Below are 26572 nucleotides of genomic sequence, written 5' to 3'. Positions count from 1 at the left end.
CACCGTTCTCCCAGTCATTAATTATTATTAATTATTTGTTATGCAAATAGGGCCGAGGAGGAGGGCGCTGAAGGCAGCACAAACACAAACAGTCCCGGGCCCAGGCGTTTATGTAACACGGGCAAGGGGACACTGTGGGAGGGCCTGGAGCCATCCAGGCTCCTCTGCTGGCCCCTGCCTGGGGGAGCTGGGGACGCGCTGGTGGCATCAATGGCCATCAGTGTTGCAGGGCTGGTGCTGGAGGGGACTGCAGGAGGGATGGATGTGGGCTGTAACAGGGAAAAAAGGTGATTTTCAGGGTCCTGGGGGCTGAAGGGGATGACCAAGGGTGGACGGGCGTGTGTTGGTGATGGGTGGCTGAGGAAGGTGCTGCTGGCAGAGGTGGGAAAGGTGACTGCTGTGTTTTGTGGGTGCTGAGGATGTCCTGTCCCACTCTTTTCCCTGTGGTCCATCCCTAGGAATGCTGTCTGGGGAGAAGTTGGGGTTCAATGTTGTTCAATGATGTTTCAGTAAGTGGCAGTTTCCTGTCTCCATCCCCCCAGCTGGACAGTGGATGGGGCTGGGACCCACCTGTGCATCCCTCCCACTTCACTGCCTGGTGCTGATGGGGCATTATTTTGGGGCTCCCCACTTTCCCCTTCCCTTCCATCTGGAGTTCTCTGCTCCATCCATAGCTCCCTTCCCTTTGCATTCCTCTGATCTCACCATCGACCCCAAATGCAGCCATCACATCCCCATGTCACGGAGCAATAGCACCAGTGGCACCGTGCCACAGGGACACAGGGCTGGCAGCAGCAGGGCCCTACACAAGCCCTGCTTGAGCAACGGGAAAGGGAACCGAGAAAAAAATGGAAATTAAAGAGAGGAAAGAATTAATAAGGATCCTGCCTCAACCACAATGGCTTTGTTTCAGGAGAGCTGATACCACACTCTGGCTAACGCTGCTCCTCAGAGGGTTTTGGGAAGCAGAGAGGTTTTGGCCGTGCCCAGGTGCAGATCTGGTGTGCTGTGAGTGTGGTCTCAGTCTCTGCCCAGCCACTGATATTCACTGGTGTCCTGCTGCTGTCCCCAGCCAAGTGCTGCACCACGAGGCCACTGTGGGCATAAAGCAGAACTCTGGCAGAGTGGAGATTTGGGGGAAAAAATGTGTTCTCACAAGGCAGTGCCTGTCCTGCTGGGTGCTGCTGTGGAGCCATGCCCTGGGACATGGGACATCCTGGAAGCTGCAGGATGCAGAGGGGATCACCCCATAGTCTGTGTATAGCTCACCCTGACTACCCTGAACACAGAACAACCTGTTCAGTGATCAAACTGAATTGTTTCTAACAATTCCCTCTTCCAAACAGCAGACTCCACGTGGATCAGCTGTACATCTGTGCATATCCCTGTCCATCCCTCCCCAGCCCTGGTGTTATTTGCTTTTTGCACTTCCCAGGTTCCCCAGTCACCTCCCCCTAAGGCTCCTTCCTGGATTTCCTCCATCCCGGGGTACTTGCCCTTCAGGGGAACATTTCTTTAGAGGCATTCCCAGCAGGCACGGGAGAGGAGCAGCACTTTGCACAAGCTGTGCTCAGAGCTGCAGCGATGTCCCGACAGAGCTCTCCCATTATTCCTGTGCCTGATGTCCATGGGGAGCTCAGCCTCTTTTCTTCCTTCTCCGCTGCAGGAATCAGCTCCGGCTGCTGCCAGGGTTATCTCCATCCTCCAGCTTGCAGCACGCTCTGCTGCTTCCCCGTCCCTCCGAGGGCTGGGGCTCGACCCCGGCCGGGCAGCGCACGCTCCTGCAGCGGAGCACCGCGGCTTTATTCTCCCATCGCCAATCGTAAACTCGGAGATAAAATCGGGAGAAAAACCGGGGGACTTGTGGAAGTTCCCTGCCCTCCTCCTGGGCACCCGTGCGTGCTCTCTGCCCCATCCTGGTGGCAAACCTGAGCCGGGGGCTGCAGGGAGGGCTGAAGGCAGCTGCCTGTTCCTAATGGAGCTCTGGGCTCCTGCTGTGAGCCGCGCTCAGCCTCGCCCGCTCCAGATGAGATCGGCGGGGAAGCCGCCGCCGGACGGACCTCGCGGTGCAGTGAAAAGCAGCTGAAGGTGAAAGGATCTCGCATCTGTGCACTGCTTTGTGGCATAAGGACGCTCTGAGGAGCATCTCGGCCGGGTGCTGTCCCCCTGGGGGGCTCAGGGGGCTGCGGGGGGCCGGAGGCGCAGGCGGAGGCCGGGGCTCTGCATGGAGCGCAGCAGGAAGGAAGCGCTCGGCGAGGACACAGCCAGCACTGCGTGCGCGTCCTTACATGTGTGCTATTTTCAGCTTGACGGGGAGCAGGCCAAGTTCTCCAACAGATTGAGTTGGGAGCTGAAATCCTCCTCTCCTCCTCCCCGCTGCCCAGCACCCACTGCCTGCAGGAACGCCGAGTCCGAGTGTGCCCCGGGCACCTCGTTCTGCTCCGCGCAGTCTGTGTTCCCACCTGGAGCTGAACACAACCCGTATTCCCACCTGGAGCTGAACACACCCCGCTCTCTCTCATAGCAAGGCCACAGGATCTGCTCAGGGCCAGCGGCTGCAGCTTCTCCCTTCTTCCTTCCCTACTTTGGGCTGGTCCAGACACCGCCAGCAGCATCCTCCCAACCCCATCCCATCACGGATCTTCAGCATCACCTGCCTTTGGCTTCACTCACATGCATTCCCACCTGCTCCATCCTTGTGTTTTTTCCCCAAGTGGAAAATATCCCTCTTCCCCTCCTTCCTCCTCTTCCCAAATTCCCCCTTCCTCACCCCCATCACTGTGACCCCTCCAGAAGTGCAGCCAAGTCCTCACCCTTTTGAAATGCAGGAAAAAAACCCATGTGCAACTTACTGTCTCGGCACCCTGTAATCATTTTGTCAGCCAAAAATCACTTTTGTCAAACCCCCACAGGCAAACCGGGAGGGGATGGATTGGGGAGAGGCATCTGACACCACTCCCTGCTTTTTTCCCCCCTTTTCCCATCCGGGGTTTTGCTTTACAGGCAGGATAAGCGCTGGGTTTTTCGCTCCTCTCCCTCTTCACGTGTTTCAGCAACTGTCCAGAGAGAGTGAAAGGAATAAGGGGAATGTTGCAGGAGAGCAGCAAGGCTGGAGAAAATGCATTGCCAGAGGCTGGGTCTGCTCAACAAAGTGCAATTACGCAATGGGAGGAGAAAGCTGTTCAGCTGGAGAAGGGTTTCCAACCAGGACTAATGGAGCCCCAGGCTTGATCACCTGGGATGGCCCCAAAGTGTCCCTGGCCCCTTTCAGGTGCTGGGTGGCATTAAATGGCTCCTTCTGTCCAGCACATGAGCTGCTCTGAGGGGTTTTACAGTGGGAGGTCAATGGAATTGGTTTGCTCCATCCTGAAAGCAGCAAACTGAGTGACAGCGGCTGCCTGGCCCAATCCTGGGAGCCCAGACCTTTCTCCAGGGCTGAACCCTTAGAGGAGACAGGGCTGTCCTCGATGTCAGCCCTTCCACTGCAGCTTCAGCAGGGGTGTCCCTTTCTCAGCCCCTTCAGCTTCTCTGGTGGGTGTCTGGGGTCACAGCAGCAGCTGACAACAGCCCTTTCCTCCAGGAAAAGGGTGGAGGCAGTTGGAATCAGCATTTCATACGGCCTTGAGGACAGATGGGCTTCCCAGGACCGGCAGACGGTGTGGGGGGGACAGGCTCTACTCCAAGGGTGGGGACCTCTGATTTGGGTTCCTCAGCCTGGGAATGTGGCTCTCCCTTCCCTGCTTTTCCTTCGGCTGGCACTTGCCCGAGCACTGGGGCGAGCTGCCTGTGCCAGCCTGTGTCACATGAGCACCACGGGGAGTTTGCACAGTGCCCATCCCTTCTCCCTAACCTTTCCACTAATGAGGAAGCAAATTCTTGGGATGGCTGCAGCGCTGGAAGGTCGGAGCCATCACAGCCTGACAGCCCCGCTGCCCCATCCTCCTTTCCCACGTCCTTAGTGGTTTGGGGTGTAAAAAGGAGCTGGGAACGGGATACTCCAAGGAAATCTCGTGTCCAGGATGGCAACATTGACTGGAAAAATGATGCGCCACGAAGCGAAGCGCTCGCCGAGCCCTGCCTAGCAAACAGGCGGTCGTTAACTCTGCGTGAAGTGTTTGCAGGTCTCCAACACAGAAAGAAAAAAAAAATAAAAATCCCCAGAACCCACTTGCAAATGCTGCTCATCTAATTAAGGTACCAGGAAAGGCTCATCCATCCTTATGTGTCCGGCGTGTCCTCAAACGCGCACGTGAAATCCGGGCCATCAAACACTTGGAGCCGGCGTCGCAGCGAGACGCTCCCGTCCAGAGACAGGTCTTTAAATCATCCCCGAGCTCTGGGAAAACTGCAGACAGCTCGAGAGCGGAAAATGAAAAGGCAAAACGTTGCTCCTGGAGCTCTTGCCCTGAATTATTTGCTCAGCTTTGATAATAAGTTACACACAAGGCAAACTGAAGCTACTCAGGTGGTTTTATGGGGAAAACCAATCGGGTGGATGCTGTGGAGCCGTGCTTGGTCCTTTGGTCCTCCAGCACCTTTGGGAACTGATGAGCTCTGGGAAGATGGGCTGGGAAAAGAGGGAAAAAAAATCCCTCTTTAATGGGTTTTTGTGCAGTGTGCAGGTGTGGGAGCTGGGATTGAAGATTTTCATTGATTGTCCTGGAGCTGGAGGGGACAGTGGTGGTGGGGATGATGTTGCTCTGTCTCTGCTGGCCCTGTTGCTCCCATGGGTGAATAATGGTGAGCACCAGCAGGGAAAACTCTGGGCTGTTTCCCTGCCTTATTCTAGGCTAGTTTGACTAAATCTGGCTCGTTTAGGATGAATCACCTCAGCACGGCTGGTTGTGACCTGCTGGCCACTGTGCTTGCTGAGCTTCTGCAATTCCTCTTTTATTGGTGAAAATGAGAAGTTGCTTTTTCTGCCCTTTTCTCTGGGATCACAGATTGCAAATAATGATTGCCTTAAACACAGGCTATTTCCCAGCTTTCTGGGGATGGGATTGCTGGGTGTTCAATGCCGGTGGCACCAGGAGCCAAGTCAGCTCTGTGTTAACGTGGTCCAACAAGCATCTTAATTTAACTCTCTGTAATTTGACTCTCCCCTTTCTCAACTTTATCTTTTCTAATGGAGCAGAGTGGATGAGGTCATGCCACGAGCCATGTGCTGCATCCTGTGTTTCTCATGGAAAGGCAATATCTGGGCTGGATCCTTCCATGGATCCCATTTTCTCTTGTGCCTGATTCTGTGGGATCACATGGAGCAAAAGGAGCTGTTCACAATGAGTGCCTGGACACATCTCCCTGGATTTATCAGTTTCTGCTTGCTGCTTTTTCTCCCATTTCCCTTCCATGGGATTATTTATAGCCAGACCAGCTCTTCCCCAGCCCTCCTCTCCCTCTGGAGTCCCCAGGTGTTGCCTTGAGGAGGCAGGTAGCTTGTTCCCAGTGAGAGATGCTGTCAAGGCTTAGCCCAAGGGCACAGGTATGAAACTTCCTGCAGGAACAATTTGCTGCAGGAATTGTGCTGAACCAGCCAAACTGGGTGGTTTCAGGGGATCAACCAGGACTCGCTGAGATTATCTCACCTGCTTGCTTCCAGCCTGATCCCATTGCTTGTGTAACTCAAATATGTTTTGTAAGGAAAATCTGACCTGATGATCCTTCTGCTCTGGGCTAAACCAGGACCCGATTTTGGTGTTTCTGGCTATAGCAAAATATTTATTTTCCTCACAGCTTCTTTTCTTTGTGACTCCCATAAGATCCCTGAGGATTCTGCTGATGCCAAGTCATGTCTCTGAGACAGCAGCAGGTCTGGGCACATGGTTGAAGGTGTAGATGAAGCATTTGGGGACATGGATTAGTGGTGGCCATGGAAGTGCTGGGTTAACAGTTAGACTGGGTGATCTTAGAGACTTTTTCCAACCCTAATAATTCTGTGTGGTGCAGGAAGGCAGGGAGGTCTCCAGGAACCCAAAGAGTGGCTCCACATCTGCCTTGGGTCTGTCAGGACCCAGCAACCTTTCCTCCAAATGGAAAATGTGCTTTTGGGGTAAAAAACCCCAACAAAACACACGAAAAAAAATGAGTAGCTGCGATGCCATCTGTGTCTGCAGTGTGGCACAGCGGGGACAAGCTGTGCCCAGACTGCTGAGCACCTATGCCAGGGAGCTGAAAGAGGTGGCACAAGCATTCCTCATCATTTTCTCCCCCTGGGAGAGGAATGTCCTGTTTCTCTTGAGAACCACACATCTCCTTGGCATCTCTCTCTTTAGAAGCTTTGATTTCTTTTCCAACTGTGTCTCTCTAGCCTCAACAGCATGTCTCGGATAATTTTTTCTCCCACCGGTCCCCCTCCTGTTGATCCCAGGGGAAAAGCTGGTTGGAAGCAGCCCTGGCCAGAGGCAATGGAGGGCTGGAGGGGCAGCAAGTTGCCAATTCATTTGTTTTCCTCGATGGGGTTTCAAAAAAAGTGATGGGCTGATGAGTTTGGAGTCTCAGGGGGGCAATTTCCCTGGCAGCATCCAAGTTGTGTCACCTCTCTGCTTGGCTCTGTGACGACAGTGTTGATTTGAATTCTTCCAACTTAAGACTGATTTAAATGATGGTGAAGTTGGGGGGTGGCGTGTGGGAGTAGAGCACTGAGCGCTATTCTTTTTCGGTTGTCATATGCCTCCATAAAGACTTCTGCCTTGGGGATTTGCATAGATCCGTGGTCCAGATTGTGCTGCAAAACCCACCGGTGGTCCTCAAAGCTATGGCAACGCTTCTGTGCTGGCTCCTGAGGCAGATGAAGCTGGGAAGTTTAGGTGTGTTTGCAAATCTTACGCCGTGATTGTTCCTTTTTGGGGCTGGGGGATGCAGACGGGGCTTGGAGAGCAGCTGGGAGAGCCCACTCCTCTCCTGACCGACAGCATTCCCCCTCCTCTGCAGCCCCATCCCCTGGGGAATGCCTGCCTGCATCTTTATTCTATTATTTCATATTCTATTATTTCATATTCTATTATTTCATATTCTATTATTTCATATTCTATTCTATTCTATTCTATTCTATTCTATTCTATTCTATTCTATTCTATTCTATTCTATTCTATTCTATTCTATTCTATTCTATTCTATTCTATTCTATTCTATTCTATTCTATTCTCCTCAGCATGTTCTGCTTTGCTGAGCGCTCCCAGCCTCTCACTCCAAACTACTCTAATTTGATGGCAAGATGGTGAGGTCAGGAAAAAAAGCCAACATTCTCAATGTTTTTGTGAAAAATAGGTGTTTGGGTAATGACCTCATGGGGAGGGAGGCTGCAGAGTGAGCCAGTCTCCTACCAGTGAAACCGCAGGAGGCGAACGAGTGGGATTGTGCAAATGTCCCAGCCACAGGGAAAGCTTAATTCGGTGGTTGTAATAGCTGAGGACACGCACATCTGTAGGGAAGCAGGCTCCCTTCCTCGCGCTGCTCCCAGAAGGGCTTGTTTGTTTAATTTTATCTCGCCGAGAAAATTATAAAAGGAAAAAAAAAAAAAAAAAAAAAAAAAAAGAGACAACCACCACTCTGTGGTTTTACTCAGCTGCAGCACAAAACCACCCCAGCGGAGCCTGGAGAGCGCCGGGAGCGAAGCCCTCGCCTGAGCCCAGGTATTTCCGTGGGGAAGAGGGGCAGCGAGGGGCCCCCGAGCTCTGCCAGGACCCCGCTGCCTGCTGGCACCGGGCCAGGCAGGATGGAGCCGGCTGTAGGAATCATCAGAGCTGGAGAAATCCCCACATCGCACTCGCTGCTCTGCTCTGCTCTCCCACTCGCACCCCGTGCTGACCAACCCCACTGCCCAGGGCAGCGGCACCCTGGAAAGAGGGAGATATTTGCCCTTTGAGAGGCTGGAGGAGGATGGGGGTCTCTGGGGCCCCCAGCCTGGCTTGCCCAGGTGCCACCAATGCACCTTCTGGCGGAGCAGAGCGGGCAAGGTTGGATTTTGGGGCAGAAAGTTGAGATCTTTGTGGCGGTTGGTGCTTTGCAAGCTGCCATGTAAGCCCCGCCACAGAGATGGCTGGTGCGGCTGGATAACGTGGGAGCGCCTGTGCTCTGGTTTCAGCTCGTTTTCCTCGCTGTCATTAGTTTAAATTTCCGAGGGAGCCTGGGCTTGGCATCAGACGCTGACATCCTTTAATTTAACAAATGTAAAAACGGGACCGTTTCCAAGTGGAGTGATTAGAAGCGTCCCGCTCCGTCCCGCAGCCGCGGTGTCGGGCGCTGGCCGGGCCATCGCCCCTCGCTGTCACCGCCAGCCCGCTCCCCCCGCCCGCCGGGGCTGCGGCTGAGACCTCCCACACTCGTCACACGGGTGTGACATCCCATCACCACCATCCCTGCCCGCTGCTCAGCGCTGCCGGGAGCTGCCGAAGGGCCCGGCTGGCGAGGAGCAACAGGGGGGCTGCGAGCGGGGAGCGCGGCTCGCCCAGGGCGGGGACGGGGCCGCGCCCCCCGTGCCACCCCCACAGCACCCACCGAGATCCCGTCACCCCCGGCAGGGCCCTCTCCGCCTCCGGGTTTGCGTAGGATGCCGCGTGTCCCCCCTAAGCTGCTTAATGAGGGTTAAGAAGCTAACGGGCTTATTTCCAACAATGATTTCCACAGCTCTGCAGGTGTCCCTGGAAACGGAGTGGCCCTGCTCCCACCCGGGAGCATCCTGCTGGTATTGCCAGCAGCCAGCCTGTATCGGTGCTCAGCCAGCCGAGCAAATCAGCGGCTGTTTTCAGGGTGTTTCAACACGCTGTAACAAAGATCCAGGCTGTGGTTTGGGGAGGGAAGGGGAGTAGGGGGGGTGGCATCCCTATGGATACATCCCCCACCGCCCTGGTCCCTCTCGCTCTGCCTCCAGAGCATCTCTGCAGCATCCCTGGGCGGTCGCCTGGAGACGGCCGCCGCGGGTTGCCACAGCGACGGAGCCTTCGCTCAGCATCCCTCCAACTCCGCAGCCTTGGCCGAAGTTGGGCGAGAGAAAAACATCCCAGGGAAGGGACTCCGTCCCCCCCTGGGGTAGCAAGGGCAGGGCTGGGGAAACTGAGGCACAGCTGCTGGGTTTGGTGGCAGCTGTGCAGTGATGGAGAAGGGTTTGGAAGTTGCCTATGGGGGTGGTGGGAATGGGGCTGGTGGAAGGCAGAGGGTACCTGCAGTCTCTGGGGTGGGGGGCAGCTCTTTGGGGGGCAGGTGCTGGTGCAGCACCCCCACATGAGTCCTCCCAGCAGCAGCCATCGATTGTCAGCGTGGCAATGTCAGCCGTGCTCGGGTTGTCATCTGTCGTGACACCCAGCTCGTGCTGGGAGGGGCTGCAGGGTGTGCACATCCTGGAGGGATCAGCCAGACCCAGAACCCAGACAAAAACTTGGGATCCCCTACACAGGATGGGGAGATTGGCCACAAACCCTTCAGTGTCCTTCAAGGATGGGGTTCCACGGGGTGACACGGTGGCACAGGCTGGTGCCTGGCCCTGGGCACTGTCTGCAGTGAGGGAGAGGAGGATGAAGCCCTTTGGGGTGACCGTGGCAGTGGTGTCCCCCACCAGCCCCACCACGGAGGGCTCCCCCCCACCCCAAGCCTATAATTAAAGACGATGTCCGTGGAGGGCGAGGAGAGGTTACGTAACTTTGGCGTTTGGAAAATTCTTTCTGCTCCCTTATCGGCTTTATAAATATCTCGACCTGGGGCCAGGCCAGGCAGGGGGGAAAGCGATGACAAGGGCTGATGCCAGTCCCCACGTTCAGGCCCCTCCAGCCACTGTGCCTCAGTTTCCCCATCTCTATGGACAAAAGCATCCCTGCTTCTCCTGCTGTTGGGCTGAGGGGAGGGCTCCTTGCTGCTTGTGGAGCAGCGAGTGTTCTTCCCCTCCAACAGAAAAAGAGGGGATTTTTCTTCCTCTCCTGGAATAGGCTTGAGGGTGGTTTTGGGTCACAGACCTCCTTAAGTGGCAAGACCGAAGAACCAAGGTCCTGCCTGCAGCACTGACTGCCTTGCCCTAATCTGGTATCACATTCCCACTTTTTGAATTTGTTGCGTTCTCCTGGCTGGTCTTTGATGTCCTGAAAGTCTCTGGGTGGGGGTCATGCTGTGCCTCAGCCACTGTGTGTTCCCAGCAGGATGCTGGGGGTGGGTGCCTGCCCTGTTCCCCCTGCTCCATCCCAGCCCTCCCCACCCTCTGCCGTGGCACAGCCGAGCCAGGAGATGCTGGTGCATGGCTGGTGACCACTGCAGGGGGTTCAGGCTCTGAGGGGGGGCTGGAGCAGGTCCCCTGCTCACGTGCACTTGCATTTACGCCACTTGCAGAGTTGTGTGCCCGCGGGGATGTCGGAGGGCGGCCGGGGCCGTGTCGATAGCAGCACAAACGGCGCACACAGCCAAGGGCGGCCGGGCCGGCGTTGTGTAACTCTCCGTGAGGCTCTTCACCAGGGGCATGTCACCGTGTCCCGATGCCACCAGACTTGTCATCCTCCCCAGTGCCACCAGACTCAGCCCCTGCCCCACCCATAGGGCCCTTTTGCTCTGTGCCCTCCCATTGCCATCACGGCCACCCAGCCATGCCAGGATGCTGTGTGATGTATATTATTACTGCTCAGGGGATGCAGGACCAGGACCCCAGGGGTTCTGCAGGCTGTGGCAGCAGCATGACACCACCTTTACCTCTCCAAATCTTCCTGTGACAGCATTTTGGGTTTGCCTGCTGGTGCCCTTCTCCTTGTCAGCCCATGTGTGCACACACAGCACTGCCTGGGCTCACCAATGATGGGCACTCACCTTGTTCATTGTAGGGTTGCCCAAGGACACATGTGGGGGTTGTTATTTTAGGGCTGTCCAAAAAAAAAAATAGGGATCCCTTCATTGCTGTTGTGATCCTGCAGTGTGTGCCTGAGCAAGCCACCCACCTGTGACCTGCTCTGTGTGAAGGAACAGAGAGGGAGCACAGGCAGATGTGCACCAAGCCTTGGTGGTAAAAAAATGACCTTTTAAATGCTTTAAATGCCCAGATCTCTGCCACAGGGTCTGTGTCTGCTGAGCCCCTTAACAGCAGAACCCGAGGTTGGGGCACAGAAAGAATGAGTCATTTTAGGGGCCTCGGTGTCTGGTTCCTTCCTAGCCACCTCCATTTGAACAGGGCTTTCCAAGCAAGGTGGGTGCCTGGGTGGTGGCAGTGGAGTGTCCCACAGCTCCTCACCCCCAGGCTGCCAACATCAGTGGATGCTGACGTCGGGCAGAGATTTGACTTCTCGCTGCCAGGGCCAGGCTGAGAGGGCACCCACGGCTGGTCCCCGTGGGCAGGGAATGAGGGAGGATTAATTGAGTTTCTGATCTCTGACGGCGAGAGGGCACGAGAGCAGTGACCCCCCCAGCGTTACGCAACGCCTGTGCTAAATCTTCACGCAGCAGATAAAGACGGTCCCCAAAATACCCTGCCCTGCCTCTGCTGCCCTTCAGCTACTTGGGTTTGGGGTCATGCCTGAAGTTTGGGGTTGTCCAGCTCTCCGGTGACAGAAAGAAGGGTTGAAAGGGAAGAAACATTCTGACAGAAACCTGTTACCCCCTGGGAAGGAGACTTCCTCCAAACAGGCTCTGCTTGAGGAATGAGAGATTTAAAGGGAGCCCTCACAGGATTTGGAAGACACTGAAACTCATGAACTGCTGTGGGCAGAGCCATGAGCTGGAGGAAAAATAATAGCTGCAAAAACAGTGCAAGGGCCTTTTTTGTCTTGAAGATGCTGGACAGCATCACAAGTGTGCCAGGGGATCTGGACAGCCCCAGCAGAAAAGGAGGAGGATTTTTCATCCTCTCCTGAGAAGATGGGGTTTGTGTCATGGCCATCATTAAGCAGCAAGAACAGAGTGGTCTTGCCTTGGAACACCGACTGCCTGGCACCACCGTCTGATCCACCAGTTCGGAATGTGTCTCATCCTTCTGGCTGGTCCTTCACTTCCCAAAAAGCTCTGAAATCCCCTGCAAGCTGCTTCTATTCCAACGCCTCGGGGACCACTAAGGCACTTCGGGCTCCCCACCGTTGTCACGGTTCCCCTCGCTGCCCCATGGAAATGCCACTGAAGGTGCACATCCCCCTCGCTGGCGGTGGCTCCCAGGGGCCGCGGCCGAGGTGCCAGCTCCTGTACATGTAGGGAAGAAGCGAGGCTGTAATCTGAGCTCGGGAGCAATTAGACAGGACATCGGTGAAGTCCCCGCCGCCCGCCCGCTCCCTCGGCCGCCGGCACCGGGCTCAGCATCCGCGGCTCTCGCTGCGATCGCGGGGTAAGTGGAGCCAGGAGGGCGGCTCTCCCCGAGCTTGGCATGTCCTTCCTCCCCGTTTCCTTCCTCCTGGGGTTAACAGTCACGTTTAGGGCTCTGCTGACACCTTAACCCGCGGCAGTGCCAAAGAGCACTGGGAACACAGCACTTCAGGGGTGGAAGCGACAACTTTACCCTGGCACGGCCACGGGGCCAGGAAAACAGCCTGGGATAGCGGGACACGGGCTGTGTTTGTCACCGGGAGTTGAGCACTTGTTAATGCTTTGATGGAGCAGGAATGATAGTGCGTTCAAGGTCGGAAAAAGGGTGGAGGGTGCAGTTGATGTCCCGGCCTTGCTTCCATCCCAGCTCTCCCGGCTGCAAGGGATTTGTGTATCCTGAGCTGGTTCTCATGGTCATTCCGCTCCTTTCCATGCAGATTCCCAGCAGGAATGTCACCGTGGGGAGATGCCATCACTCTCCCCACAGCTCCTGGCTCCTGCTGGCAGCTCCATCGCTCCCAACCTGCCGCGTGTTGTGCCTTCAGGATAAACATTTCCTGGGCGCGGGCTCTGCCCACACACGCGAGCAGGAGCAGGAGACACGGCTCCTGGAGGGGTGTTTGTGGTAGGTGAGAACAAATGAAAACCTGCCTTGGGAATAATGGGATTTGGGAAAAAGGCCTCAACTGGAACCAGGCAAGCGGGAGGTACGGGATTAATTTTGCTGAATGAGGATGAATGGATCCAGATCCATCATCTCCTGCCTCTGACCCTGAGGTGTGAGAGGGCTCTTGAAATAATCCATGCCTGTGATATCCCAGGGATGCTTCCAAGCACTGGTGTTACCTTCAGGATAGGAAGCCCTCAGCACTGTGGCCCTCAGCTCGTTTCATTGGTGATAAAATCCAGTTGGAAACATTTTCCCTTTCTGCCTCGCTTCCCCCTTTCTTCCCACGGTGGTTTTTAGCAGCTGGATGCTCCTCTCTTGGTCAGGGGCAGGGGTGTTGCCTCTCCCCTGAGCCTCTTGGCATGTGCTGGATGGGAACCTGCCATTCCCAATGGAAATCTGTGTCCCTGCAGAGGCCCCAGCTATGGCAGGCAGGAGCTTGGCCGACTGATTCCAGCTCTGCCATCACCACTGGGAGGTTTGGGGTTGGAGCTGGAGCCTGCCACGTATCCGGACATGGGAACATGCAAGAGGGACCAGGACCATGTGATGGAGACACCCCAAGGTCACTGAGCCATCCAAGAACATCCTCTGGCCCACACGATCCAGGGATGGTTTTCTGGGGAGGGAGGTGCCCACCACAGCAGGGAACAGGACTTGCCTGGGGACTTGTACGGCCCACTGGCCCCTTGGCACAGCTGGGTTAGGTGGTATTTCAGTTCTAAGCCCTGGATACTGCCAGCCATGAGTCCCACCCAGGGGGGCTCCTCTTCACCCTCCAAAGACCCCGCTGATCCAGCAGCAGCCATCTCCATCACCAGAGTCCCAACCCCACCAGCTCCTGAGGCTCCTGGGACACTGTGACCATGGCAGGACATGGGGACAGGGGACAGGGCATTGCTGCTGCAGGACTTTAATTTGCAGGGCCCCAGGACTGCTGGGAACAGATCTCTGAAGTCCTGTGGGTCAAATCCTGCTGGGTGCAGGGTCTGGAGCATCAGCAGGCTGGGAAACCTCCCCTCCCCCTCGCTAAATCCCTTCCCCGGCACAGGACAGTAGGTTACGGGCCTCGACCAGAGGTTGGATTTAAGGAGATTACAATTTCTCCCCCAGGATAATCTAGAAATTCAATTAAAACTCTCTGTCTCCTGCCCAGGCTGCAGCAGGGCCCCGGGGCACCCTGTGCCCTGCAGCCATGGCCGGGGAGCGCTGGGGTCCCCCCGGGCTCACAGCAGGTAAGGGCTGACCCCTCCTCCAGGATCTGGCCAGAGCCCCCCACCCATGTCTGGGGAGCAGCTGGGGCTCTGCTCCTTCCCAGGGCAATTTCCTGGGATATTAACACCCATCCTCTGAGCTGGGGCAGCTCTGGGGGGCTGTGGGGGTCTGCAGGGGGCTGTGGGGAGGGGTAAGGGGGTACCACAGAGGTTTGGGTGGGTGTCATGTGGACAGGGCAGTCTGGCTGCATCTCCTGGGGTTTTGGGGGATCCTTTGGCAGCCCCTGGTGCAGGTGGGTCCCTGCCAAGGCCTGAAACCCCCTTGCCCTCATCCTTCCCCCCAGCCATGTCCTGTTTTCCGGGTGTATGGATGTGAGGGGCTGGAAGAAGAGCCTGTGTTTTCCAGGGGAATGAGATAGGATTCCAAGACCCAGGGGGTGGCAGGGCTGGCTGTGGGTTGGGGTGACCGTGGGTGTTATGGCATTCCCAGATCCCTCTGACACTGTCCTGCAGCCAGGCAGGCAGGGGGACAGCCCCCAGGAGCACTGGGAGGCAGCAGGGGTGGATTACAGCCCCGGGGTTCTGTCACTGCAGGGTGTGGGTGCTGGGACAGGGATGGGTGCTGGAGCTGGAGGCAGCTGGACTGGGATGCTCAGTCCTCACATCAGACAATGGAGTTTGGGGCCAAATGAACGCTCAGTGCAGCCTCTGAAAGGCTCTTTTCCAGGATCTCTCTGCTCCAGGGCACATTTAGAAGGAGTTTTAGGGTGCTTAAATACAAGCCCATCACCCTGCAGGGGCCACCTGGCCCCAGGGGTGACGAATGCTGCACGGGGCCCTTTTTCCTGCTCCCGTCCCGTGGCATCCACACGTGGCTCAGGGGGACAGGGATGAGCCATCATCTCTCCAGGCACTCCGTCACCTCCGGTCTTGCCTCCAAAGGCCTTCCTTGTCCCAGGTGCCTCAGTTTCCCTTCTGCATGTGCCACCAAGACTTGCAGACAGCGATTTCTTTACAGCTTGTTGGAAATAGGGGAGTATATGGGGGGCCTGGGGAGGGGTGTGTGCCCATGGCTGTTTTCTCCCCGTGTCCTTGCCAAAACGGAGCAGTTTGTTCTCATTAGGGATGCACTGTGGTGGGAACCTCTTTCCTGTCCCCCACTCCCGGCAGTGGAGGGGAAACAGGGGGCCATTTATTCTCATTTATTCTTTGTATGTCCTGACCTGGCCTGCCTTGCACTGACCCTTAATTTTTCGGCGGGGCATTGTAGGAGGGAGTTTCTGAGGCATTGCAGCTGCCCGGGCATGGCTCGGGGAGCCTCCAGCCCCTGAGATGCCTCCCCTGGGTTTGCGGGTGCCCGGGGCTTTATCGGGACGGGATGAGCAGGGGATATTCGGGCTCTCTCTGCTGCGCCGCACACAGAGCTCCCTCCTCGCCGCTGACATTGCTGTCCTGCTGCTGGGGCATGAAGGGCATCGCCTCGGGAGATAGCAGCGTTATCTCCGGCTCGGGGCAGGCAGCAGAGTGTGACCTGCTCACACCGTCCCCTCCCGGCCAGTCACCTCCCCTGCCCCGCAGACGGGGACCTGCAAACTCATCATCCCCAAACGCAGCTCCTCCGAGCCCCCTCCTGAGCACAGCCCGGTTCTGGGAGCGCGTCCAGGAGAAAATCCACACTGGGAGGGTGCAAGGACTGGGGGGTGGCGGCCGAAACGCGTCCCCCTCCAGAGGTGCAGGGAAAGGTGTGATGATAAATCGCATTGACACATTCAGCCGGCTCTAACTAATGACTTCCCCGGCACTCAGCACATTTTCCCAGCGTGCTGGCTGCTCCGAATATTGTTGGAACATTTAACATCCCCTTTTAAGAAAAAAATAAAATAAAATAAATAAAATTAACAGTGCAGTTGGCAGATTGCTGGAGGCACTCGGGTTGTCGGCGGGGAGCCGCTCCGCGCTGGGAGCTGGGTTGCTGCAGTTTCGTGGCAGGAGTTTTTGCCTCTCTTGTCAGCTCATTAACTGGGGCAGTCCCCGATGCCTTCGGAGCCGCGGGGAGCCGGGGCCCGCTCATTCCCGAAACTCGAATTATGAGTGTTTTGTTTCCTAAGTGTTAACGCTGTTAGCTCTGCACGGGACGCGTGGCACCAACAGCAGGGGATGGTCCCGGTCCTGCGTGGGTTTGTCTGGGATTGACGGGCAGGGATTGTCAGGGGAAGTTTTGATTTTGTTCCTGTGAGGGAAAATTGTGATAGGCGGGTTTGTGAAACTGCTGGGAAGCAGGCAGGAAGGGGGATGTACCTCTGGAACACCTCTGGCAGCCCCCTGGGGCAGATGTGGCTGTGGGGGGATGCCGGGCTGGTGCTGGAGGATGCACTCCCGAGCCGAGGAGATGTCGGGTGACCACGGGGATGTTGTCCCCTGTCACACCCAGTCCAGCCACGGGTTTCCAGTGTTTGCATGAGCCCTCTCCCAGCTTGAGCCTCCCGCAGCGGCAGCGTGGGGCTCCAGCCTTCAAAATTTAAACCAAAGCAGAAATTCAGCTTTCCGCGAACTCGAGAAAGTGTATTTCCAAACAAAACTGTGCTAAATAAAGGACGAGCCGCAGGCGGCCGCCTGCTCCGGCACATCCACTTTGCTGCCTTTATTTAGCTGCCGTCTCCCCAGGCTGCCGCTGCCGGCCTGGGACGGGGGGTCTGTCCCTCTGTCCCTCTGTCCCTCTGTCCCTCTGTCCCTCTGTTCCTCCAGGAGCTCCGGGAAGGACTCGGTCCGGGAATGTGGGGTCCCGCATGGGAAAGGGGCTGTGCCACGAGAACTTCCCGGTACCCAAAACGGAGTCGGCTCCTTGGATCTGTCCTGGCATCACCCTGCAGCAGAGGGGTCCCTGAAAGTCTGTCTGACATGGGAGGAAAGGAAAAGAGAAAAAGGGAAAGGGAGAAGGAAGGAAGGAAGGAAGGAAGGAAGGAAGGAAGGAAGGAAGGAAGGAAGGAAGGAAGGAAGGAAGGAAGGAAGGAAGGAAGGAAGGAAGGAAGGAAGGAAGGAAGGAAGGAAGGAAGGAAGGAAGGAAGGAAGGAAGGAAGGAAGGAAGGAAGGAAGGAAGGAAGGAAGGAAGGAAGGAAGGAAGGAAGGAAGGAAGGAAGGAAGGAAGGAAGGAAGGAAGGAAGGAAGGAAGGAAGGAAGGAAGGAGGGAAGGAGGGAAGGAGGGAAGGAGGGAAGGAGGGAAGGAGGGAAGGAGGGAAGGAGGGAAGGAGGGAAGGAGGGAAGGAGGGAAGGAGGGAAGGAGGGAAGGAGGGAAGGAGGGAAGGAGGGAAGGAAGGAAGGAAGGAAGGAAGGAAGGAAGGAAGGAAGGAAGGAAGGAAGGAAGGAAGGAAGGAAGGAAGGAAGGAAGGAAGGAAGGAAGGAAGGAAGGAAGGAAGGAAGGAAGGAAGGAAGGAAGGAAGGAAGGAAGGAAGGAAGGAAGGAAGGAAGGAAGGAAGGAAGGAAGGAAGGAAGGAAGGAAGGAAGGAAGGAAGGAAGGAAGGAAGGAAGGAAGGAAGGAAGGAAGGAAAAGAAACAGAGAAGAGTGGAGGAAAGGAAGGAGGGATGGGGAAAGGGGTGCAGGCAGGGGGGAGCAGTGATGGTGATGGGGACCTGAGGGCCCCACCCCAGGTGAGGGCAGCGCTGCTGCCTCTGCAGTCGCCTGGGCACAGCTCCCCTTCCAGCACAGTTAATCCAGACCCCAGCTAATCCTCTCACAGGTCACTGGGGGCTCACTGCATTTTGTTCACTTCTCAAATGCATCTAGAATTAATTTAAAAAACCCGACTCTAAATTCTGCCTGTGGCAAAAGCATTCAGTGTATTGCCCTGGGGCGAGCCAGAGGGGTGATAGAGGAGCAGCCTTTTCAGGCCCAAAAAAAGAGGAGAAATATTAATGGATGCAGTCAGGATGGACAGGAGGAAGACTCAGGGTGGGAGACCAGGTTGGTGTTGGGCTGCTGGCCTGACAGATCAGCTCTGCAAGGCCACTTTGGTCCTGTTTAACTTCCAAGGACAGTAAGATTGTAAATATTTACTATTAATATTAACTGATTGTCCCTATTTTAGTCTCCCCTGTGGCTCCAAGGAGGGAGAAGCTCTTGTTCTGTGTATGAGCAATCCCTTGGTCTGCTGAGATGCCAACAAACCACTGTGACTCTTGAAAAATCAGCTTTGGGGATAAAAATGGTTGTGCTTGGATTGCAGCAGGGGGAAATGTGTTGTTTGGTGTAAGGTGGTGGCACACATGGGTCTGTGTACAGGTCCTGGGAGGTTTGGGCAGGCTTTAGTGCTCCTGCTTGTGCTGCAGTGCTTCTGGATGGTTTCTTGATTGGCAGGCTGGATTTGGGAAGCATTTCAGTAAAAGGCAGTGCAGGGTATCATTGTGAGCCGGGATGATGCAGCCCCAGGCAGGCTGTGCCTGGCAGTGCTCCCTGCTGCTGGCTGGCCCTGGACTCTGTGTAATGGAAAGGGTGTGTTTGTCCCAGCGTGTCCCCGGGCACTGGAGCTGATTGCAGGAATCGACCGCATCGATCGGGCCGGCGGATCCGGCACAGCGTGTCCAGCCCGGCGGCTTCGCTGCGCTCCAGGCGTCAGCTGGGGTATCACGGGGGGCTCTGCACCCGCTCTCCCACCACGCTGCTGCCCTGTGCAGGTCTCACTGCCAGCAAGGCGGTTCCATCCCCAGTGGCACATCCCATGGCGCTAAATAATAGGGTGGCCTGTGGCTGGGGGTGGTGTGTGGAGAGCTCCTGTGGTGCCATCTCTTTGAGGTGCTTTGGATGTGCCATATGGCTTCTCCACAATCCTGTCAGCTCCCTGGCACAGCCTCACGAGGGGCTGGGGGGTCCAGCAGCCTGGCAGAGCATCACTGGTTTTCCTCATCATGTGCTTACCTCCACCAGTGAGCCCACCAGGCTTGGGCCACCTCTCCCATGTCCATGTCACCTCTCTCCCAAGCAAAGTTGAGTGCAGGTCCTTGACCCTGCAGCTGAGCCTTCTAGAAGGGACCAAAACAGCTCCCCATTCCCCAGTGGCAGTTGTTCCTTCATGAGACTTGGCCAGTTAAACCCATCTGTGACCGTGGATGGCTCCAGGTCCCAATGGATACGTTGGGAAAGTTGCTCCTCAGGACATCTGCCCTGAGCAAGTACCTTCCCGGGGCCTTCTCCAACCAGATGCACATTGGCTGTGTCCTCTTCCATCCCCGGGCATGAGGACAGAGGTTAAATCCACATCTCCCTGTGCTTTCCCTCGAGCCCAGAAGAGCTGGTGCTCTGAGGTCGGCGCTGGGCTGGGCATCGATCCATCTGGCACGGGCAATGTGAACTGATGGAGCTGCTTCCAGGAGTACCTTTATTGGTATCTGTGTCCCAAGGAGAACAGCTCGGCCTCTCTGCTTTCCTCTCTGGTGGCGGAGCTCGTGGGAAACGTGAAGTGGAGAAACTCCAGGATTTTCATCTGCTGGAGTTGTTGAGTGTCCCACAAATGCAATAAAATTTGTTCACTCACTTTGTATCACGAAAGAACAAACTCTAACACCTTCTCCCTTTCCTCTGTATGTGTTTTTGGGAGCAGCCCAGCCTAGGAAAGGAGAATTAGAGCAGTGTAGGAGGTTGCCACTCAACGTGCAGCCCATTAGGACCACTGGCCAAGCAGCCCCTCGGGTCCCCGTGCCATGACCGGTAACGGCCCTGTCTTTGCTTTCTCATTGCAGAACCTCTCACGGGATCCTCGTGGTGACGTGGCAAAGTTTGGGACTTCTCTTCCACCGCAGCAGAATTTGGGGGGTGGGCAGGGGTGGGTCAGGGGGACACTGGGAGTCGCAAGACCCTTCACCTTCACTGTGGGCTTGGCTCAGGGATGACTACGGGCAGAGTCAACCCTTACAGCATCGTGTCCTCTGAGGAAGACGGGCTGAGGTTGACCACCATGCCAGGTATCAACGGCTTTGGCAATGGGAAAATCCACACCAGGAGGAAATGCAGGAACAGGTTTGTAAAGAAGAACGGTCAGTGCAACGTGGAGTTCACCAACATGGATGACAAGCCACAGAGGTACATTGCAGACATGTTCACCACGTGCGTTGACATCCGCTGGAGGTATATGCTCTTGCTCTTTTCCCTGGCATTTCTGGTGTCCTGGTTATTGTTTGGGCTGATTTTCTGGCTAATTGCACTCATTCATGGAGACCTAGAAAACCCAGGTGGAGACGATACTTTCAAGCCTTGCGTTCTGCAGGTCAATGGCTTTGTGGCTGCTTTTCTGTTCTCCATCGAGACCCAAACGACGATCGGGTACGGCTTCCGCTGCGTGACCGAGGAGTGTCCGCTCGCTGTCTTCATGGTGGTGGTTCAGTCCATCGTGGGCTGTATAATCGACTCTTTCATGATTGGTGCAATAATGGCAAAAATGGCCAGGCCCAAAAAACGGGCCCAGACATTACTTTTCAGCCATAACGCAGTAGTGGCAATGAGAGATGGAAAACTCTGCCTGATGTGGAGAGTTGGGAACCTACGGAAAAGCCACATAGTAGAAGCCCACGTACGAGCTCAGCTAATTAAGCCCAGGATCACAGAGGAAGGGGAGTACATCCCGCTCGACCAAATAGACATTGACGTGGGGTTTGATAAAGGCTTGGACCGTATTTTCTTGGTGTCTCCCATCACCATTCTCCACGAGATCAACGAAGACAGCCCCTTGTTTGGGATCAGCCGCCAGGACTTGGAGACAGATGACTTTGAGATCGTCGTCATCCTGGAGGGCATGGTAGAGGCCACAGCCATGACGACGCAAGCTCGGAGCTCCTACCTGGCCAGTGAGATACTGTGGGGCCACCGCTTCGAGCCTGTCTTGTTCGAGGAGAAAAACCAGTACAAAGTAGACTATTCCCACTTCCACAAAACCTACGAGGTCCCGTCCACCCCCCGTTGCAGCGCCAAGGACTTGGTAGAGAACAAATTCCTGCTGCCCAGCACCAACTCCTTCTGCTACGAGAATGAGCTGGCCTTCATGAGCCGCGATGAGGAAGAGGAAGACGATGACAGCCGGGGTCTGGAGGACATCAGCCCGGACAACAGGCACGAGTTTGACAGGCTTCAAGCCACAATAGCGTTGGATCAGCGGTCGTACAGGAGGGAGTCGGAAATATGACTCTTGGTCCTTCCGTTGACTTTTCCAAGGGTATTTTTTTTCCTCCTCTAATCTCTTCCCCTACAACCCGCTCAAATTATGCAGAACAATGCAAGTGCCATAGGAATGCTTGAGAAATTAGTATCGTTCATAGTTTTCAGTTTCATCGCAATAACCACTGAGCGGTCTGCAGGAGGGGACGGTGGCAGGCCATGGCGCGTCCCCCGCGCCCGGCGCCCGCGGCAGGGCCCACGGCTCTGGGGGATGGATGGACAGATGGATGGAGGGATGGGTGGATGAATGGATGGATGGATGGATGGATGGATGGATGGATGGATGGAAGGAAGGACGGAAGGATGAGGAGAGGAGGGTCCGTGGGGCATGGGCAGGTGCTCGCCCCACACGGCCCCGTGGGGCTTTGCTCTCCCTGCGGGGAAAACGCCAGCGTTTTCCTGGAGCTGAGCACTGCGAGATCCAAAAAAGAGGAAATATCAGGAAACAAATCTCACTCTCTCTCTTTCTTTTTTTCTTTTTTCTTTTATTTTTTAACTGAGCAGCAACAACAAAACCATTGCTCCTTTGGCAGGCGATCTGGTTCAGTTGCACAAGAACAACACTTGAAATAACATGCAACATTAATGTACTTCTTTTTAATTTGGGAAAAAAAGGGGGGAGGGAGGTGAGAGGGTTTTTAATATTTTCACCGCACCGTTTGGGAGACTGTTTACCAAAATAATAATAATAATAATTATTATTATAAAAATAATAATAATAATAATAATAATATTAAATCTGAAAGAAGTCATTCAGTATTTTTTGAAAATGAACAAGGGAATGAAGAAACCACCAGGGTCCTTTGAGGGGGTGACTTGTTGGGTAAATGCAGGAGCTAAAAGTTAAGATTGTGTCCAATTTTGGGGTGTTTTTTTACCACTGGCATGGCTTCATAGGCAGAAAACAGATGTAAGTGACTATAGGTCTGTGGCAGTGAAAGAAAGTAGTGGAATTATTGACAAAGGAGGTAATAAGGATTAGCAGGGCTGTGAGAGAAAAAAGCATTGTAAACACGGTAATTAGCCAGTTTCTGGAAATGTTGGATTTCGGGGTAGAAATGGGGTCTGGAGCATTAGCTGCTGAAGTGTTGGGTCTTCCCCAACATCTCTGATGGGGAATTCATAAGGTTCACCATAAGAGTGAAAAGCACAAAAATGAGAGTGGAGAGCTCTCAAAAGTGGGTATCTCCCCACTTTTCTGACCAATTTGGTATTTTTCTTCCTTAAAGAACATTTTCAAATGTAGAAATCAATGGGAAAGTCATCTCGTTGGGCTGCACTTTGAGTCCTGGAGCTGTGTCCGTGTCAGGCTGGGCTTTATGAATTCCCAACCCACCAGAGAGTCCTGCTTCAGAGGCAGATGTTATCCCCAAAAGAACAGACGCCAGTTGAGAAAATCACCCCATCTTGCGCTTCAGCCCATCCCTGTGTCCCGGCCTCAAGGTGGATTGTGCCTTAGAGATGCGGACTCATCCCGTGTCCCAGCCCTTCTCCACAGCCCCCATCCTGCATCCCCTCCTCTGGGTGATGCCCCTTTCGCTCTGCAGCACCCACTCCCCTCATCCACCGCCTTTCAGGCTGGCCTTGGTGACAACCTGCTTTAGCTTTAGCTCTGGCACGAGGCAAAGCACCCCATGCATGGGAAGCCTCCGCTCCTGCCCTGCTCCCCGCAGAGGGAAGGAGTCAGAAAGGTGCAGGTTTGTGGGTCCCTTCATCTGGCTGTGCTGCTCGTTGGTGCTCTGGGAGCTGAAATCTGGCTCCCTGATCCCTGTGGCCACGGGAAGGGCTTTGTACCCATGGGCATCCCTCATCTGACCGTGGGCACAGAGCCCCTGGGGAGAGGGCTCAACAGCAGGGTCTTCCATGGCATTTTGGCTGTGATGGGCTCCTGGTGCTTTTCCCCCCACAGCCCACACCAGGGAAGCTGTGTCCTGGGGTCAGGACTTGCTGTGGCGTGTCCAAACATGGGTGGCAGAAGCAGGATTTGTCCTGTGTCCCCATCCCCATCTTCTTCTTGCCAAGGGCTCGGGGGAACCTCTGCCCTGAGTGTCCCACTGCCCTGTGCCACCGAGCACCGTGCTGGGGACATCACCTCTGCAGAGTTTCTTCCCACCAGGGTCTGTCACCATCACCCCACACTGCCCACCAAGAGGCTGCTCTGTTTTTGGCTTCCACTAAAAACCTCTGGGAGAAAACCTTCTCCAGGGGCAGCACTGGGAGGCAGATTTTTCAGCACTGAGTGCCCCAAATGCGTTTTCCCCAAATGTGGGGACACGTAGGGATGTGCCATTGAGCTCCAGCCACGATATTTCTGTTTCTAAGGCAGCGAAGGCGGATGCCATCCCATCACCAATCCCTTTGCTCCTGGGGGGATGCTTTTGCCCCCTGCTTTTTGCACCACAGCATCTGGGGGGTGGGAAGGATGGAGGGGGGGGCAGAGAGATTTTGTGTGAGCACTACTTATTTATTTTTTTAAAACAAATGCTTTTAAGTGGTTTTAGGTTCTTTTGAATAAATAATAATTATTAAAAAAAAATAAAAGGTGCACATCTTGCTGCTGTAGAGTTCTCAGAGGGTTAAACTTCTTTATAAATATATATATATATCACAGTAAATATTTGTATAAAAACGAAAGAGAAATAGAGATGTCTTTAAGTAAATTATTGCTTTTAAAGAAACTTCTATGATTGTACAGTGTTACCTGGGAGAATAGAATAATATATACAGATGTATTTTTAAACTGCTGTGTAGGAGGATGTGAACTGGGACAGGGAGCGCCTGTGGCTGGCACAGTGAGGGGATTTAGGACCTTCCCTGGCCCCTGTTCATGCACCCCCTGCCCCAAACCCTGCTAGTGAGGGTCTAGCTCTGGTGAGACGTCCTGTATCTACTGTATAGTCCTTGTCCTGACCATGGACCACACCGGTACATAGTGTATAAATATTATTTTTGCCTACCTGTGAGAGCTCAGAGCTACTGGTCTTTCTTCCTACCACCACGGAGCATCGGGAAGGCTGCCTAGCCATAGTTTAAATCCCATTAATTGTCTAAAAAAGGGGTAAAAAAAGAGGAAAAAAAACCAAAAAAGGTGGAAAAAGCCCAAGCTCAGCACTTGGGTTTCCTTAGGGGGCTGGGAAGACACAGGGATGCTCTGGGGGTGTGGGGTTTTGGGGAGTGGAATCCCTGTGGGAAGGGGCTTGGAGACGAGCAAGGTGAAATGTCCCCCTCAGAAAAAACCCAGCCGCCGGCCATTTCCTCGAGCAAGCCAGCTCCATCCCTGGAGTTCACTTGATCCTTGGAGGACGGCAGGAGGCCGAGAAAGGAGAGAGCCGCTAATCCTCTTGGCCAGCATCCCGTAGGGATTGCCCTGGGCCGGGGCTCCGGCAGCAGCAGCTCCCCGAGCTGGGGGTCGGGGCTGCACCTGCTGCTGCTGCTCCCGCTTGGCTTCACCCTAAAAAACTCCCCAGTGAGAGCAGAAAGCAGCCGCATCCCCGCGCCCCAAAGCCACCCCTGGGAAGAGCATCCTGTGCCCTGGGGGCTCCTCACTCGGCCGGGGGCCATCGGGATGAGCCTTAGCTTCTCATCACCCAGTTTAGTGCACTTTGTCTTTTAGGGCTGGGACAATCACTTAGCGCTCAACCTTTCGCGATTCGGTGCCTGCTTGACCTTCAAACCTTTTGTAGGAGATGACTTCAGAGCCACCTTTTCTATCTTTAATAAGGCAGAACAAATACGTTTATTTTTAAACCCTCCTGCTCTTTCCTCTCGTGCTGACAACCAAAAGAGTCCCCTGAGTGTGCTGTCCCCTCCTCTCCCATTTCTTGCACGCAGAAAGGAGCGTGTGGCAGCCGTGTCCGGCCACCTCCTGCTCTCCCACCCCCCAATTCAGGAACGCTGCCACGGGGGGGTTGGCACAGGGCAGGATCCAGATGGGTCATGAGCAGGGACAGGACGTGGGGCACTGCCCGACCCGATGCCATCCATCCCCTCGCCCGCCAGCTGTGCACATCTGTCCTGCTGCCCACTCCCAGGGCACCGTCTCCCCTCCATCTCCCCCCAAACACACCCCAGTGCTCCCCCAGGCTCGGCCCCACCTGGGTTTGGGATCGGAGACCCGGCACCAGTTCACAGGGCAGGCTGGCAACTGGGAGCACTGGTTTTCCCAGGGGTAACACGCTGAGTCTGTTCGCTGGGGCAGTGGTGGTAGAGAAGCTGAGGGATGCAATGAATTATCTGTACCTTTTCCACCTCCGGTGTTTCTCTGTCTCATTGCACATATATTTGAGATATATGTGACAATGTATATATATATTTGTAAAATGTATTTCAGATGACAAAACTGGCCAATTTTATGTTATTTTAAATATATTATATATATTATATATAAGAGTCTCCAAAAGATATAAATAGACTAGAGAAAATAATATAAATATGTAATAAATGTATTTTGATCTATTTAAAATATCTCGCGTCATGCTGTATATTTTAAAGATCATAGTGAAATGTCTGCCTGTAGCCAACTTCCAACGTGTTTCCAAGTCTGTCAGTTGTCACACACACAGGATATGTGGAGCAAACTTTGAGCAAGACTGGGGCCAGCACGACAAACAGAGATTATTTTTAAGAGCCTTTTAGCAAATATCCATCCTGCTGCCTTTAGGCAGGAGCAATAAACCACACACCTGAATTTTTCTTGGCAGGATAATTTTCCTCCCTGCTGCAGGAATGCTCAGAATCATGGAGGGGCTCTGCAGAGACCCCCAAACACAGCCCCTCCCTGGGTACCGCTGGCTGCAGTGCCCTGCCCTGATGGGCTCTGCCCACAGGAGCGGCTCAGCCATGCAGGGAGCCCGGAGATGGGAAAATGTGTCTGGAGCCCAAGCAGAACAAAACCAGTCATCCAAGACGGACCCAACAAATCTTTCCAGAGCGCTCTTGGTCCCCCTGGGCCCTGTGAGGAGCTTTTTCCTGCGGGCATTGCCTCCTGTGTGACCTCAGGGGACATCACACCGCGTCCAGGTGACAGTTTAAATGTCTTTAATGGTACGTCACGGCTGAAGGGGAGCGGAGACGGTGTGTGAGATGCTATTTAAGGAGAGGTTAATGGCCTGGTGGACACAGAGCCCCTGGATTTGCCATCCTGGATTTTCCTCCTGGCTTTCACACCTGGCTGCCACAGGGAACGGGGCTCATGTACTGAGATAACCTGGGGAAATTATCCATCATCATCGTTCCTCA

General features: G+C 54.8%; 1 protein-coding gene across 2 annotated transcripts in view; it reads left to right on the top strand.

The window, feature by feature from the left end:
• LOC131584393 (ATP-sensitive inward rectifier potassium channel 12) overlaps window positions 1–25779 on the top strand; it is a 34122-nt gene extending 8343 nt beyond the window's left edge. The window contains exons 1-2 of one of the 2 annotated variants that reach the window (XM_058849470.1): window positions 9179–12277; window positions 19867–25779. In XM_058849470.1, coding sequence (XP_058705453.1) covers window positions 20013–21302 — 1290 coding nt within the window. In that variant the 5' untranslated portion in view covers window positions 9179–12277; window positions 19867–20012 and the 3' untranslated portion in view covers window positions 21303–25779. Of the gene's footprint in view, window positions 1–9178; window positions 12278–19866 lie in introns of those variants that run through there. The other variant, XM_058849469.1, reaches the window with a different exon arrangement.
• Window positions 25780–26572: the final 793 nt, after the last annotated feature.

This window comes from Poecile atricapillus, chromosome 14, assembly GCF_030490865.1.
Source record: "Poecile atricapillus isolate bPoeAtr1 chromosome 14, bPoeAtr1.hap1, whole genome shotgun sequence".
Taxonomy (NCBI): Eukaryota; Metazoa; Chordata; class Aves; order Passeriformes; family Paridae; genus Poecile; species Poecile atricapillus.
The sequence above is the reverse complement of the archived record's forward strand: the minus strand, read 5'-3'. Positions and strand labels throughout refer to the sequence as shown.